Below are 18,200 nucleotides of genomic sequence, written 5' to 3'. Positions count from 1 at the left end.
TCCCTACATGCTGTGCTATTCTTTTGTTCTCATCCTTAGCAAATTGTCCGTTTCCACTTTTTGTAGGATTCCTTTTTCATATAATTTAAAGCAGAGCTGATCAACTGAGATCTCAAGTGTTACCAAGTAGGTTATAATGCACCAAGCCAACAAGGGGGAAAACATAACATATTAATGTACAGTAACTACTACAAATGAAAGCATAGTGATTCCAACCAGTGAACCACGGACCATAGAGGGAGTCATGAGAAAAGTCACTTGGCAATAACAGTTGTTCTTCAAATAGAAAATTATCAAGAGATTTTCCCTGTAGCAGACAAAGTTATTCAGTTTTAAAATGTCACTTACATTAAAAATGATTAATCATCCTGATAGCTGATTGATTAACATTTTGTAAGAATGTTTCTTGACTTTCAAAAGATCAAACTAATTTGATATACAGTTAGAAAAAAATCAGTCTGACAGGCATTACTACAGTAAGCAAGACGCTATTTAAAAATATAGGGAACAGTGAAATTGGCTGTTTCTGGAAAGAAACTCAGCTGCTATAATGGTAGCTCTACGAATAATCAGTGAAAATACCTAAAGAAAACATGCACACGGTTGCTTGTCTTGTAATTTACAGATACTAGTTATTTCTAATTCCTCTGATTTTTGTAATTGTAATTCCAGTTACAAAGACTGATTATTTAAAAATAATAATAAAGAGAAAAAAGTGTAATCTTACTGGAGTCTCAGCTTTCACCTGGGCCTGCAGCTTGTTTCTCATTTCTTTTTCATTAAATCTGGCACTTCGTTTTACATAGACTCCTCCATGCTAGGACATAAAAATTTAAAAATAAAAAGTATTTAGTATTTATCACATACTACATCTGATGAAAAAACAAATGTTTGAATTTAGATAAAAACAATTTTCGATATTATGGTGACAGGTCATTAGAAGCATCTATTGAGATAAAATTAGCAGCCTGCATAGTAGAGAACATTGTCTCTCAGGATGAAAGACACACCATTTTACATTTGCATAAGCAATACATACTCTTTAACAAAGTTACATATAAGAAAGTGTTCTACATGTAGAGCACAATGTCCACACAAATAATTAGAAAGCACTTGACCCAGTGATGAGCTACCAAAATCTTAGGAACCGGTTTCTTACCGGTTCTTTGACGGCACTTTCTTCACTCGTTCTGAGTCTTCGGTGGCATGTCAGCGGCAGGTCCTTCAGTGCCGCCGAAGACCCGGAGCGAGTGAAGAATGTGTCGCTGAAGACCCAGTAGAGAACTGCCTGGTGAGTACAAGCCCCACGTGCCTCCCAAAACAGCTTATCCCCACTCCCATCCGACCCCCACCCACATCCTGCACGCGACTGCCCCCCTCAGAACCCACAACCCATCAACCCCCACCCCCGCTCCTTGTCCACTGATCACTCCTTCCCGAGACCTCCCCACCCCAACTGCCCCCCAGGACCCCACCCAACTCGCCCGCTCCGTCTCCTGACTGCCCCAACCCCATCCACCACCACCCCGACAGACCCCCAGAACTCCAATGCTTATCCAACCCCCTCCCCGTTCCCCATCCCCTGACCGCCCCCCCAGAACCTCTGCCCCCTCCAACCGCTCCCTGCCCCTTATCCATCCTCTCCTTGGCCCGGCCCCCTCACCATACTGCTCAGGGCAGCATGTATGGATGCCACGCGGCCCGCTGGAGCTCACAGCCCCACCCTCTTACCATGCCGCTCAAAGCGGCAGGAGCTGCAGAGCTTCCCAGGAGTGGTCCAGAGCGCTGGCACCAGGCTCTGCAAGAGGGGGGAAGGCGGGGGAGGGGCTGGGAAAGCCTCCCCAGCCGGGAGCTCAGGCAGGCCAGAGAGGACGGTCCCGCGGGCCGGAGTTTGCCCACCCCTTTAACAACCGGTTCTAAACCGGCTTCTAAATTTAACAACCGGTTTGCACGAACCGGTGCGAACTGGCTCCAGCTCACCACTGACCTGACCTGTCTTGTTTAACAATGTTACTGAATCAGAAGACAACACTGGAACTGACACAAGGGTCTATTCCTACAAATACACACATAGAAGTAACTTTATTAATGCAAGTAGTACCACTGAGATTAATAGGACTCCTCACATGAGTAAAGTTATTCACCTGCATAAGTATTTGCAGATCAGAATTTTCAAATCTGGGTGTCATGCTGTAAATAGCAACAGAAGACAAATACTGAAGACAAGTAATAGGTATCGTATTGTAGATACATGTATGTATGTGCGTATGTAGTAACAAGCAGCACTGACCATATCACACTATTATACACTTTCACAAATAAAAGAAAGTCTGGTAATTGCAAAGAGAACGTTAGATACTGATGATACTCAGATAAATTAAAATAACTACTTGTTTTAGAAGGCAAAAGATTCTTCACAATAATAGCATTTTCACTTGGAAACCTTATGAAAAACTAAACCATTTCCTGGAAAAGATTAGTTTTATAGCTTGTTCCAGATGTATTACTATTAACATTTTAAAACTGAGAGACTGATTGCACTATTAAGTTTGAAAAGAGAGAAACACAACTAAAGCAAAAAAGATAAAAGAGGATATAAATAAAATTTGCCTCAAAAATAAATTCCTCATTATTATACATAATCTTTTTGCATGTTCAAAATTAAAATCTGTTATCTTACCAAATAATCTTTTCATCATTGCTGCATTTACTGCTTTTTCTAAGAACTGTACTAGACTACTTGCATTGATTTTTTTCAATAAAAATCTTTGAGAGATTTAAACATGTAAGTAAAGAACATTCTCTTATAGTCTCAAATAGATGTTTCATATAGGGTATGTCCACACCACCTGCCGGATAGCGACTGATCTATCGAGGATCGATTTATTTCGTGTCATCTAGACGCAATAAATCGATCCCCGAACGCACTCCACGTTGACTCCAGAACTCCACCAAGGCGAGAGGCAGAAGTGGAGTGGAAGGGGAAGCCGCGGCCGTCGATCACGTGCCGTGAGGACGGGAGGTAAGTTGAAATAAGATACGTCGACTTCAGCTATGTTATTCTTGTAGCTGAAGTTGCATCTCTTATATCAGCACCCCCCCCAGGCCCCCAGTGTAGACCAGGCCTAAATATATGAAAACTATATTAAGATCCCAAGAGGATGCTGGATTTTCAATAGGATGGTAAATGTCTCATGAGCAAACACCAATTTATTATCATTGAGAGAATGGAAGGCGGATAAGGCTAATAAATGAACCTTAAATTGAAGAGAGTGATGCTATTTTGAGCTGGAGGAAGTACTCAGGTATACATTAGGTTGAGGCCATGATCATTATCGTCATCCTCTGCCCACATTGTGAACCTTTTCCATTTTAAAATGTAATGTTTTCCAGAGCTCACTAATATAGCCTGAACAGAAGTGGAACAAGATAGGCAATAAATTCAGTTCTGTTAGAAACCTAAATAAGGTGAACAGAGTTTGTGTCTGAATGGCAGACTCAACCATCCTGTTGAGTAAGCAAATCTGGAATGACAGGCAGCGTTCTGTACATCCCTTCTGAGCCGTGTAGTAAATCTGTGAACAATTGCTGCTTGGGCCAAATAGGCGCTATTAAAATTATCTTCTTTATGTCCCCCCCCCCCAGCACTCTGTTATTAGACATAATAGGAGGAAAGGCATATAGGAGACTTTGGCTCTATGATCTGAGGAACACATTTGAAATTGAATGTCTGTCTGTCTTTGCTCTCGAACAAAACTTCTGACATTTTGCATTTTCTTTCATTGTAAAGAAGTCTGTCTATGGGTGTCCCTAGCATGTGAAGATTTCCTGTATCACTGAAGTTTTCAGTGACCGCTCACCGGTGGCTATCATGATTCTGCTTAGCTGGTCTTCCAGATTGCTGTTTTTCCCTGTCAGATGCATAGCCACATGTTGTGGAGAGGGCACCATTCCTGTTGCCTCACTGCAAAATTAAGAATGGGCACTTTCCTGCTTGTTTATATATAATATTACAGATGCTGTCCATAAGCACCTGAACAACTTTGTGCTGGACATGAGGTTAGAATGTTTTTAAATGCTCAACAAATTGCTCTGTAAGCTCTATAAGGTTTTAATGTAATGTTGTCTTTGGGGGGAATTCCAATGTTCCTGGACTGCGAACCTGCAGCAGTGAGCATACCATTCTATGTTGGATTATTCAGTATCTGTTATGGATGGAAGAGGACTGAATGGTACCCCTTTGAGGACATCGTAAGGTTGACCTTGCTAATCTAGAGATATTAGCACTTTCTTTGGAATGGAAAGCTTTTGATTCATCTGTCTGTACTTTGTCTGTAGTTGGCTGACAGCCAGTGCTGTAAAGTTTTTATTTTGAGACATGCGTATATTGTTGAAGTTAAAAAGTCCCATCAACTTGAGATAGAACATTACCCTTTGAGAGTGCCAAGTTTCTACTGCTGATTTTACATTCAGGGACCTCTCTTGAGGAAGCAGCACTCTGCTTATCTCAGAGTCTAACAGAGATAAGATTTCACAACTGATTTGTTAGAGGGACTTTTTAGGGTTTATCATGAAACCATACTTCTGAAGACAGTACATGTGCAGAAGAGAGCATTACAAAGATGTTCCTTTAATGACACTTTTATTAGTCAATCCTCCAAATAAGGGTACAAGAGAATTCCCTTTCTTCTTAGGTGATAGATATTTTGAGAATACTATGGGGACAGCATAAAATCCAAATGGAAGGATCCTGTACTGGAAGTAGTCCTCTCCCAATATGAAACTAAGGTATTTGCAATAAGAACAAGAGGAAATATGTAAATGCCTATCCTTTAAATCACAAGCTGCAAGCCAATCTTTCAAAGGGAGGGTATGATAGAGGCTAGGGTAACATACAGAAACGAGATGTCTTGATGAAAGTATTGAGCTTTTGAGTATTGAGGTGTAATGTAAGGCAAAGACTTCCACCTTTTTTTTGTGTCATGGGGAGAGATTGAGAGAGACCAAAGTGCCATGAATACCCAAGACTTCTGCAATAGCAAGGACCTGATTAGGTGAGGGATGCCCAGATGATCCCAGCATATGAACCATGCCCACTGCTTCAAAGGAAGGCAAAACCCAACCTAGCCCCCTCCCCCCCCGACACACACACCACCAAAATCCCAGGGTCCCAGCCAATCTGACATGGGGAAGTTGCTTCCCAACCCTAAATCTGGCAACCTGTTATAACCCTGAGCATGTGAGCAAGATACACCAGTCCAACATATAGAAAAAGAATTCGCTGTACCACCTCAGAGCACTAGTCCAAACCATCTGTTATCCTGTTTCCTGCTGTGGCCAGTCTCTGCTTCAGAGGAAGGCTAAATAAATAAACTTACACTACAGCTAGCCAATTGTGTACTGCAGAAAAAATTCCTTCCTGATCCCTCTAGGCAACCAGTGGAAGTCGTGGAGCATGAGGGCCATCTACTTCATAGCAGGATCGTGATACTGATACGACTCACGTTTACAAAGCCTTTTGTGGTTCTCAAGTGAATGGTATTATATCAGTGTACAGCACTATTATTTTATTCACTTTTACTGTTATATAAGCGTGCAGGCTTAATTTAAATTAGATTATAAACTTTTTTTTAGAAGTACAATCTCAAGGATTGAGTGATGCAGGTTCTATTAGGTGCAGTACATATTACCTCCTCCTTATTCCTAGAGCTAGAATCTCTGATCTCAGCAGGTTCTTGTGAGAGGGAAGGAGACTGTGATTGGAAGGATGGATTTTTTTTTTAATTGTATTGAATATCTTCTGTGGACAATCTCTAAAATCCACCTGTCCATAGGTAAGGCTAAGATTTTGTCATGGATATTTTTAGTAAAAGTCACGGACAGGTCACAGGCTTCCATTAATTTTTCTTTATTGCTCATGACCTGCCTGTGACGTTTACTAAAAATATCCATGACAAAATGGGGAGCTCAGCTGCAGGGCCCCCACACTGACTGCAGAGGCTGGTCACTGCAGGAGCCTGCTCCCAGCTCTGGTTGATTTTATGGCGTGGTCCACCCACTGCCTGCAATGGCCAGGAGCTCCTGCCTCCCATGGCAGCCGGAAACTGTCGGGGGGCTCTCTGCCACATGGAAGCTGCAGGAGTCCCCCCCGCCAACTGTGACGGGGCGGGGGGGACCCTGCCACGCCCAGCTGCCATGGCTGAATTCAAGGCTGGAAGTCATGGATTCTGTGACTTCTGCGACCTCCGTGAAAAAAACCTTATCCATGGTTATAAAAGTCCAACAGCAGAAAAAAATGTTATAGCCAGTCTCCAAATGGAGGGGAGTGAACCTGGATTAAGACTGGATCAGAGCTCTCGGGCCTTAGGTCACTAAGTTGACATACTGCCCAATAACACAGCTACTCAAGATGCCTAATTGCCTCTTGATCTCAGTTTGAAGCTCTTTGGTTGAGAAAAACTGCCAAGGAGGCTATTGCTGGTGATATTACTGTCTCCTTTGAGTAAGGTGAGAAGACAATCAAGGGTAGTGTTGTCTTTGGAACTTAAAACCTAGTACTTGTGGCCTTTTCCTGTGCTGTTGATAGATGCCCAAGTAACTGGCAGTGTATCTATTTTCCATCTTTTACAGAAACTCATCAGCGGTGGTACCCAATGGTCCTCCTCCTTTAAAAGCAAGATCCTCCATTTTAGCTCTCTAGAGGCAGTCCCAAAAATTTAAGCCAAGCATACCTTCTCATAGAAATTGTAGTAGCTACAGCTCTAGCTTCTGCTACAGCTCTAGCTTCTGCATCTAGAGCTATCAAAGCATGTCATGCTACTTGGAGACCTTCTATTGTGATAGCACGTGCAAGTTTCCTCTGTTCATTCAGGAGCAAGTCAATAAACACTGACATTTTCTTCAAAAGATGGTATTGTTAGCACACTGTGTCTTGGTAATTCATGGAATTTAACTTAATGTGAAAGATGAGAAGACTTTTTTTCCCAAGAAGCAGCAAAGAATCCTGTGGCACCTTATAGACTAACAGACGTTTTGCAGCATGAGCTTTCGTGGGTGAATACCCACTTCTTCGGATGCAAGTAGTGGAAATTTCCAGGGGCAGGTTTATATATGCAAGCAAGAAGCAAGCTAGAGATAACGAGGTTAGTTCAATCAGGGAGGATGAGGCCCTGTTCTAGCAGTTGAGTGAAAACCAAGGGAGGAGAAACTGGTTCTGTAGTTGGCAAGCCATTCACAGTCTTTGTTTAATCCTGAGCTGATGGTGTCAAATTTGCAGATGAACTGGAGCTCAGCAGTTTCTCTTTGAAGTCTGGTCCTGAAGTTTTTTTGCTGCAGGATGGCCACCTTAAGATCTGCTATTGTGTGGCCAGGGAGGTTGAAGTGTTCTCCTACAGGTTTTTGAATATTGCCATTTCTAATATCTGATTTGTGTCCATTTATCCTTTTCCTTAGAGACTGTCCAGTTTGGCCGATGTACATAGCAGAGGGGCATTGCTGGCATATGATGGCATATATTACATTGGTGGACGTGCAGGTGAATGAACCGCTGATGGTGTGGCTGATCTGGTTAGGTCCCGGGATGGTGTCGCTGGTGTAGATATGTGGGCAGAGTTGACATCGAGGTTTGTTGCATGGATTGGTTCCTGAGTTAGAGTTACTATGGTGCGGTGTGCAGTTACTGGTGAGAATATGCTATGTGAGAATATAATACTTTCAGGACAACACTGAACAGCGCACTGATACACAGTTACCCTCCCACCAACAGCACAAAAAGAAGAACTCCACATGGACTCCTCCTGAGGGTTGAAATGACAGTCTGGACCTATACATTGAATGCTTCCGCCGACGTGCACAGGCAGAAATTGTGGAAAAACAACATCGCTTGCCTCATAACCTAAGTCGTGCAGAACGCAATGCCATCCAGAGCCTTAGAAACCATCCTGACATTATAATCAAAGAGGCTGATATAGGAGGTGCTGTTGTCATCATGAACAGGTCTGACTACCAAAAGGAGGCCGCCAGACAACTCTCCAACACCAAATTCTACAGGCCACTTCCCTCAGATCCCACTGAGGAATACACTAGGAAACTGCACCATCTACTCAGGACACTCCCTACACCAACACCGGAACAAATCAACATACCCTTAGAGCCCCGACCAAGGCTATTCTATCTACTGCCCAAAATCCACAAATCTGGAAATCCTGGACGCCCCATCATCTCAGGCATTGGAACTCTCACTGAAGGACTGTCTGGATATGTGGACTCTCTACTCAGACCCTATGCCACCAGCACTCCCAGCTATCTCCGTGACACCACTGATTTCCTGAGGAAACTACAATGCATTGGTGACCTTCCAGAAAACACCATCCTGGCCACCATGGATGTAGAGGCTCTCTACACCAACATCCCACACGCTGATGGAATACAAGCTGTCAGGAACAATATCCCTGATGATGCCACAGCACAATTGGTTGCTGAGCTCTGTGCCTTTATCCTCACACACAACTATTTCAAATTTGATGACAATATATATCTCCAGATCAGTGGCACCGCTATGGGCACCCGCATGGCCCCACAATATGCCAATATTTTTATGGCTGACCTGGAACAACGCTTCCTCAGCTCCCGTCCACTCACGCCCCTTCTCTACCTACGCTACATTGATGACATCTTCATCATATGGACCCATGGGAAGGAGACTCTGGAAAAATTCCACCACGATTTCAACAGCTTCCACCCCACCATCAACCTCAGCCTGGACCAATCTACATGGGAGGTCCACTTCCTAGACACTACGGTGCAAATAATTGATGGTCACATTAACACCACCCTATACCGAAAACCTACCGACCGCTATGCCTACCTTCATGCCTCCAGCTTCCATCCCGGGCATACCACAAGATCCATTGTCTACAGCCAAGCACTGAGGTACAACCGCATCTGCTCTAACGCCACAGACAGAGACCAACACCTACAAAATCTCCACCAAGCATTCTCAAAACTACAGTACCCGCACGAGGAACTAAGGAAACAGATCAACAGAGCCAGACATGTACCCAGAAGCCTCCTACTGCAAGACAAACCCAAGAAAGAAACCAACAGGACTCCACTGGCCATCACATACAGTCCCCAGTTAAAACCCCTCCAGCGCATCATCAGGGATCTACAACCCATCCTGGACAATGATCCCACACTTTCACAGGCCTTGGGTGGCAGGCCAGTCCTCGCCCACAGACAACCTGCCAACCTGAAGCATATTCTCACCAGTAACTGCACACCGCACCATAGTAACTCTAACTCAGGAACCAATCCATGCAACAAACCTCGATGCCAACTCTGCCCACATATCTACACCAGTGACACCATCACAGGACCTAACCAGATCAGCCACACCATCACCGGTTCATTCACCTGCATGACCACCAATGTAATATATGCCATCATATGCCAGCAATGCCCCTCTGCTATGTACATCGGCCAAAATGGACAGTCTCTAAGGAAAAGGATAAATGGCCACAAATCAGATATTAGGAATGGCAATATTCAAAAACCTGTAGGAGAACACTTCAACCTCCCTGGCCACACAATAGCAGATCTTAAGGTGGCCATCCTGCAGCAAAGAAACTTCAGGACCAGACTTCAAAGAGAAACTGCTGAGCTCCAGTTCATCTGCAAATTTGACACCATCAGCTCAGGATTAAACAAAGACTGTGAATGGCTTGCCAACTACAGAACCAGTTTCTCCTCCCTTGGTTTTCACTCAACTGCTAGAACAGGGCCTCATCCTCCCTGATTGAACTAACCTCGTTATCTCTAGCTTGCTTCTTGCTTGCATATATAAACCTGCCCCTGGAAATTTCCACTACTTGCATCCGAAGAAGTGGGTATTCACCCACGAAAGCTCATGCTGCAAAACGTCTGTTAGTCTATAAGGTGCCACAGGATTCTTTGCTGCTTCTACAGAACCAGACTAACACGGCTACCCCTCTGATACTTTTTTTTTCCCAATAAATTCATTTTCTTTATTTTTATCTGAGTAAATAGAGTGTACTAATCCACCCTTAGGTCTCTGAACAGCAGCTTCTACTACCAAAGAGTTTGAAAAATCCTCTTGGGGTAAATATTTATATAATTTGTCCATCTTTTTAGACACTGGCGAAACTGAGGATGGACTTGCCCAAATGAGCTTTGTGGGTTGCAAAAGTCCACGTAGTATTAGCAATGATATTCTGTTTGAAGAGTGAGAGCCACAGTTAGCATATTGCTTTCCAAAAAATAGCATCAAAATGGAGCATAAATTCAATGGTGCATTAACTGCTCTCTACTTGTTCTGTCACTCCACTTCAGAAGGGAATCACAAAACTACCACAGGCTAATAGCCAGTTGAGGCATGGCTACTTACCCAGACAAGCAGTGATGGCTAGTAGGAGACTAGAAGGAAGCATAGAAAAAGAATATATAATATTTTTTGCTTAATTTTCCCCAAAATTCTCTGCTGACCTCTTATCCAGCATGGTTGCATTTTAGTGGAGAAGGACTGGTCAGAAACTGTTCTGCAGATGCACACAAAAATATTAAAGCCAACTTTAGATACACAGCTATTATATTTTTAGCTAATAGAACAATCCTGTGCCATAGCAGATGAATGTAAGGAGCTTCTTTCTTTGTTACCATTAGAAATACATATTTAAAAAAAAGGAATTTGTTAGCTATGCAATCATCTATAGATCCAATTCCCTAATTTATACTGAATTTCTACTGTATTTGCTTTTGAATAATATCAAAATATATGTGTAGGCTCAAAACAGATGTCTGGAAGTCCATAAGCACACTGTCTATATTTTCAGTTTTTTCCCTCTGTACTTTAAAACATGTTTCTAGATCAACAATGACCTATGTTTACAAATATGTTTCCTTAGCGCCTGAATTCTGCACAACTAGGTAGCCAAAATGTGTGTATTTTGGGATGTTTACCTGACGTAGGGAATATAAATTCCGTGAGTATTCTGTAAGTACATATCACTGGAAAGTTTTAGTGGAGTGTGAGTGACATCACTGACAGAGCATCAACAGGAAGAAGAGGAAGTGTTTTATGTTTTTGCAGTGTTTGGTGTGATAAAGACAATAAAAATATCTATTAGCTTGCACTTCAGTCCTGATGTATCCTTTTTCAGTAATTTAAATACATTTTCTTAAATACACACTAGTGTCTGTAAACAGTCTTCCATTTGTGTTCCTGGATTAGTAATATATCCGTCTGTGTTTAATGTCTTTAATAGTGTGAAAAGTGTTGTGGGGCACACAAAACTACACAGGTTTAATTTAATAACTATGTTCTGTATAAAAGCGTAGCTTACATTCACACTAACTTCCAGAGGAACAGTTTATTAACGATCAGTATAGTAGTCAGGAAGTTGAACACAGAATATTCCAGAGAGCCATTGCAAGATTTTGGAAAATTACGAAAAACAACTTTGGACACCAAGTGATAGTGGATGCAATAGAGAACATAAATTGTTAGCATTATAATAAAAGCAGAATTAGACCACCAGAGACATAGTGACTAGATGCAAGGGCAATAGTAGTGCTCTTTCCACAGATCATATTCTCTTCTTGCACTCTGCTAATCCATGGCAGAGGAGAAATAAAAGAGCATCAGAAACTGTCACTTTGGCTTGGGTGTTCAAGTGGGTAGGGAAGGGAACAGAGAAGGAAGGGTCATTGTCTCCATAGCACATTCTCCCCTGTTCTTCTCACTAGAAGCCCCTTCCCTGGAGCACCATAGGGTTTGGGCTCTGTGTGTATTGAGTTGAGAGGAGTAAGGAAGCAGATACCTTCTGTGGCATGCTCTCCTCCATATCCACAGGGTGTTTGATGCTTGCTCCATGCAGCACTGAATTTGAGTAAACCATCTCTACAACTACTCCTCCAAAGCTATGGAGATGGGTAAGGAAACTGTTTCTGTGCTTGTTTCATTTAAATTAAGATGGTTAAAAGCAGCATTTTTCTTCTTCATAGTAAAATTTCAATGCTGTATTGAGTCAATGTTCAGTTGTAAACTTTTGAAGGAACAACCAGAACGTTTTGTTCAGTGTTGTGCACATTTCAGAGTTACAAACAACCTCCGTTCCCAAGGTGTTTGTAACTCTGAGGTTCTGCTGTACTAAAGGAGCCACGTTGTCATGCGGGAAAGGTTGGCCTAGACAATTGTGCAGAAGCACTAGTCCGTTATTTGTGTAACGAGATCTGTGCAGATCTCATGACACCTGCAGGTTAAGGCAACCCTGACCATTCTGTAGTGGCAATAGCATGAAGGCAAACTTCAACCTCCCTTGACAAAATGATTGAGAGAGTATTCTCCCAGTTCTCCTCTCTTACTGGTTTTACATCAGTATTACTCCACTGTCTTCAATGACATTACCCCAATTTACAGAAGGATGAAAGGAGAATCTGGCTCTTACACATTGACAAGCACACATATGTAAATATCTGAAAGGGAGAACAAGCATAAAGGACCCCAAGTTAGACACCACCTCTAAATTTTGCCCCATGATTTTAATTCTGATATTACTCTAAAACACAGTATTTTGTTAATTAGAAAGATTAGTTAAGAAATGTTAGTTAAAAAGCTGAGTCAATCCTCTGATAAACAGCTGTCTTTTACATCAATGTTATCTAGATGTTCAAATGTACACCCCTCTGAATGAGACCAATCAATTTTCTTGTTAAAATAAAGGCACAACAAGAACATTCTGACTCACTGATGTTCCTTTTGAACAAGTAGACAGTTAGAAATAGACAGTAAAGAACATAATAAATTGTATGCTACATGTGCAAACAGTAGGAAAAAAAACAAACAAATGGGAGTTACCTGAGAAAAATACCACCCATACAAGGGAAGCCATTTTAACCCATCTTTCAAAACGTATCGGACATGCCCAAGAGCATTCTGTCTGATTGCCAACATGTCTGCAACAATCCAGTCAACTGCAAAGACAAAAACCCAGAACTCTTTAGTCAAACTGGGCCTCAAATATTCCTGAGGAAACAAAAAACATTTTGTACACAGGATAGAACTAAAGTGCTTCTGAAACAGTAATTATGCTTCTGATGTTCATAACAGAAATCTCATGAGAGGAAAAAAGCATGTAGTAAACACTCGGGATGACTGATATTTTTCAATGACAATACTAAGAAATCTTCCCAGAAACATGTTTATTTGTTACTTCCTTGTCAACTTTTCCCAACACGTTAATTACTCCTGTTCATTCATAACTTTAAATATTCCATTCCAAGAAGTGGCTGTTGGTTTTTTTTTGTTTGTTTTTGTTTCATAGAATCACAGAAATGTAGGACTGAAAAGAATCTTGACAGATCATCTAGTCCATTCCCATGCACTGAGGCAGGACTAAGTATTGTCTAGACAGGGCCGGGCAAACGTTTTGGCCTGAGGGCCACATCAGGTTTCCAAAATTGTATGGAGGGCTAGTTAGTGGAGGCTGTGCCTCTCCAAACAGCCAGGCATGGCCCAGCCCTGCCCCCTATCCAACCCTTCCTGTTTCTCGTCCTGTGATGGCCCCCCTCCCCGGACTCCTGCTCCATCCAACCCCACTGTTCCCTGTCCCCTGACAGCCCCCGGAACCCCACCCCTGACTGCCCCCTGCCATCCCATCCAACCCCTCCTCTCATTCCTGACTGCCCTCTCCGGGACCGCTGCCCCATCCAACCACCCTTTCTCCCTGTCCCCTGACTGCCCCAGGACCCCTGCCCCTAACTGCCCCCCACCACCCCATCCAATCCCCCCTCTCCTTCCTGACTGCCCCCTGGCAACCCCTGCCCCCATTTAACCCCCGATCCCTGCCCTCTGACTGCCCGATCCCTATCCACACCCCCACCCTCAACCCCCACCCCTAACTCCCCTGCCCTCTATCCAACCCCCCCACTCCCTGCCCCCTTACCACGCTGCCTGGAGCACCGGTGGCTGGTGGCGCTACAGCCGCGCCACCAGGCTGGAGCCAGCCACACCACCGCGCAGCACAGAGCACCAGGTCAGGCCCCGGCCCTGCAGCTGCACTGCCCCAGGAGCTCGCAGCCTTGCTGCCCAGAGCATTGTGCCAGCGGTGGAGCGAGCTGAGGTTGCGGGGGAGAGAGAACAGCAGGGGAAGGGCCAGGGGCTAGCCTCCCAGGCCAGGAGCTCAGGGGCCGGGCAGGAGGGGCCTGCAGGCCGTAGTTTGCCCACCTCTGGTTTAGACTGTCTCTGACAGGTGTCTGTCTAACCTGTTCTTAAAAATCTCCAATGACAAAGATTCCACAACCCCCCTAAGTATTTTTTTTCCTAATATTTAACCTAAATCTCTCTTGCTGGAATTTAAGCCCACTACTTTTTGTCCTATCCTCAGTGGATAAGAACGATTTATCATCATCCTCTTTATAATCTTTTATGTACTTGAAGATTGTTATCATGTTCTCCCCCATCAGTCTTTTCTTCTCCAGATTAAACCCAATTTTTTTCAATCTTTCCTCATAGGTCATGTTTTCTAGACCTTCAATCTTTTTTGTTCCTCTTCTCTGGACTTTCTCCAATTTGTCTGTATCTTTCCTGAAGTGTGGTGTCTACAGCTGGACACAGTACTCCAGTTGAGGCCTTATTAGTGCTTAGCAGAGTGAAATAATTACTTCTCGTGTCCTGCTTTCAATGCTTCTGCTAATACATCCCAGAATGATGTCCCCCCAGAACCCGCCCCCCCCTTTTTTTTTTTTACAGTGGTATGACAGTGTTGACTCCTATTTAGTCTTTGATCCACTATAACCCCCAGATTCTTTTCTGCAGTACTCCTTCCAGGCAGTTATTTCCCATGCACGGACAGCACTTCACTACATCTTTAACAAGAAAAAAAAACAAACCAATTTAGTTCCAGATCCAAAAACTTGGTGACACCTGAAATTCTGTCATCAATTACCTGCAAAGATTAAAGGGCTGATCTTCCACAAGCATAACTTTATGCACGCAAGTAGCCACACTGATTGAAGTACATGCATATTCTATAAAGCTTGAGTTCATGTGGATTCCCAAAACTGTGTAGAAGTAATAGTGGGCGGTACCTGGTCTTTATGAAGATAACTGTAGTGGATGTTTCAGAAAGTGGTCACTGAAAGAGGGGCATTCCCTATGGGGCAGAGTTACAGCTGATACACATTACCTGTGGTATGCAGTGGTTGTGCTAGTGGTGAGGTATCTCTCTCTGGATGGAGGAACAGATGGTATGTACTGTTACTTAACTTTTTGTTGTTGAAGATTTGCATTAGGCATGTTGCTTGCAATAACCTTAAACGACACACATTTTGTGTATATGCACATGTGCATACACAAACTACATCTTTCTGAAATACCTGGCATCAGAATCCATTTCCATATTACATGTCCCACAATATGGAAAGCAGACATTTGAAGACGATCATCTTATTTTAATATGTTAAGCATTATAGTCAATATATTTTAAAGGAGTCTTGCCTGTTTTCCAGTTTCATTGATCAACTGAAAGTCCAATTTGTGGCATTTAGGCATGTGACTCTGCAATTTGCTAGTGTAAAGAGCCATCAGGTGCACTCAATTTATCAGGAAATTTTGGTTTACGTTACTAGTTTTCTCTACCATGTATGAAAAATATACTTTCCTCTCCTCCAAGCCAGAAAGGTTCCCTACTTCGTATGTGCGTACTCAAGCTTGAGAGATTCCCTCCCTTCCTTGCCATTTAATTTTTTCTTCTTTATGACCCCCTACCTCTGAGGACACCATGGATTTCTCCTTTGGAGTCCTTCAATGCTGCTCTTTAGATCAGCTGCAAAGATCAATGATGATTAGCACAAAACACTTATCTAAAGCAAGAACAGATTGTCAAATCAATCAAAAGAAACACAGTGGCATCACTCCAGTGGAGGGCCCTTAGCTCTGGGACTTGCTGCTCTCACTAGGTTGGCAAAGCCAGATTCCATTGACCTTCAGGGCACAGTGCAAGACTGTTTTCTCCTGGGCTTTTGCCTAATGGGAGTGCTATATAATTTAAATGATGGGTGAGACTCATCCAGAGTTGACAATGATCAACAAGTTAGGTATAGAAACATTACTGTTGATCATTGCCCAGACACTATGCTGTGGACAGTTTCATAAATATATTTCCTTTCGTTCAATTTAGAATAACTAAAAAGGTTTGAGCACCCAGCAAATCCTTTAAAGTCACAAAAACAAAATGCAATACTGTCAATTCACGCCTGTACCAAGCAGCACCACATAAATCAAATACCAACATCTTCACATATCAGCCTACTGTACACCTAAATCCTCTGAGAAAAGCTAAAACAAATGGGCCATAAAGCACATAAGTTTGTAGGTACCAATTCTTAGCTGTAGTTTTCAGTGGGATTTCTCACTCCGACACCTTTGTTTGATGAGGTGCACAGACCCAATCAAATGTTTAGCAGGGAGGTAACTGAACCTTGATCCTTGAGTTACAGGTGGTATCTGTCTTCCCTGTAGAGAAATCCAGACATAAGGAAACTTGGCTAAGCACAGCTAAACCAAGTTACCTTATAATGCATAGTAGATTGGACTAAAAGTCTTACTCCTCTAAGGTGCTGAGTGCCTTCACTGAAGTCAATGGAAATTAAGGTACTCAGGGCCTGATCCTGAAAGGTGCTTGAGAGGAAATAATTTCAGGAGTTTTTCCTTGCTGAATTAAGCTGCCTCCTCATCTCCTCCGTTTAGGGTGCATCTTGATTTTAGAGTTTAAATGTTATGACTTACATTTTGTGGTAATTCGGATAGGGCTGAACCTTGCAAGGTGCCAAGTGCCTCTCATTAGCTACACCCAGTGCTAAGTAGGATCATATGCAAAGACACTTTGCAGGTTCAGGTCCAGAAACACCAAAAGAAATTCAGAGCACAGGTTCTGATGTGGAGATTATATTTGTCTGGACTCATATTTGCTAATAATCTGAGTTAATCTGTGACACCCTCCTTTTAAGAAATTAATTTAAGAAATAAGTGGCTATAATATTAATTTTCAAAGTCAGTTTATGACTTTCTGTTAAAAAAAATCTCCTACTTTGTTGCTAAAGTTGTTCTTAAAAAATATGGATTACATAAATACTACAGAGATTTAGCTAAAACATATTTACTGTCTATATTTAATATCGCTGTTATACTTAAGATTGTACTGGAAAAATCTGAAATATTTCTCTTTAAATAGCATGCCCAACAGCTTTAAGATTCTGCTTTTCTACCTTTTAGTTTAAGAAAAAAAAGTGCAAACAAATGAGATACAAACCTGTACACTGATGATTTGATAAATATACTACATTTTCTTTATTTTTTGGCAAATCTCCATAGATTATAATCTAAAAAAGAAATAAAACATTACTTCATTATTTACATTCATTACTTCAATTAATAAAGAGACTTAATGAATAATAAGCAATAGAACTTCTCAGCCAGTTACCACCATTAATTAAAATAACCTCTAATGAGATCCTATCAGGAACCATCATGTGTACAATCTATTTCCGAACAGTGAGTAATGTCTATACACTGCTCCTGAAATAAGAAATACATTTGTTTAATTGAGTCTCAATCCTGCGATGGGATCCAGGCAGGCAGATCCTTATGCCGATGCGATTCATAAATTCATAGCATTTCAGGCAAAAAAAGGACCATTAGCTCATCTAGTCTGACCTCCTGGCTTACACAGAACACACAATTTCACCCAACTACCCCTACATTGAGCCCAACAACATGTGCTTGACTAATGCATATCATCCAGAAAAGCATCCAGTCTTGACTTGAAGACATCAAGAGATGGAGAATCCACCATTTCCCTTGGTAGTGTGTCATAATGTTAAAAATTTGTTCTTAACGTCTAGTTTGAATTTGTCTGGTTTCAGCTTCCAGGCATTGCTTCTTGTTATGCCTTTTTCTGCTAGACTAAAGAGCATGTTAGTACCTGGTATTTTCTCTCTGTGAAGGTATTTATGCAATCAAATCACCTCTTGATCTTTTTGATAAGCTAAACAGATTTAGATCTTTAAGCTCTTGCGGCATGGCATTTTTTCCAGCCCTCAAATCACATTTGTGGTTCTTTTCTGCACCTTTTTTTCAATATTCTTTTTAAAATGTGAACACAAGAACTGGGCCCAATCACATT

At 42.2% G+C, this 18,200-nt stretch overlaps 1 protein-coding gene across 1 annotated transcript in view; it reads right to left on the bottom strand.

The window, feature by feature from the left end:
• Nucleotides 1-18,200, bottom strand: part of AGPAT5 (1-acylglycerol-3-phosphate O-acyltransferase 5) — a 107,350-nt gene that overhangs the window by 58,063 nt on the left and 31,087 nt on the right. The window contains exons 2-4 of the mRNA XM_045009000.1: nucleotides 17,328-17,397; nucleotides 12,875-12,990; nucleotides 728-817 (exon numbers count right to left, since the gene is read on the bottom strand). Of these exons, the coding sequence (XP_044864935.1) occupies nucleotides 728-817; nucleotides 12,875-12,990; nucleotides 17,328-17,397 (276 nt within the window). The remainder of the gene's footprint in view (nucleotides 1-727; nucleotides 818-12,874; nucleotides 12,991-17,327; nucleotides 17,398-18,200) is intronic.

This window comes from Mauremys mutica, chromosome 3 (genome assembly GCF_020497125.1).
Source record: "Mauremys mutica isolate MM-2020 ecotype Southern chromosome 3, ASM2049712v1, whole genome shotgun sequence".
In the NCBI taxonomy this organism is placed as follows: domain Eukaryota; kingdom Metazoa; phylum Chordata; order Testudines; family Geoemydidae; genus Mauremys; species Mauremys mutica.
This window is presented reverse-complemented; position numbering and strand designations above follow the sequence as displayed.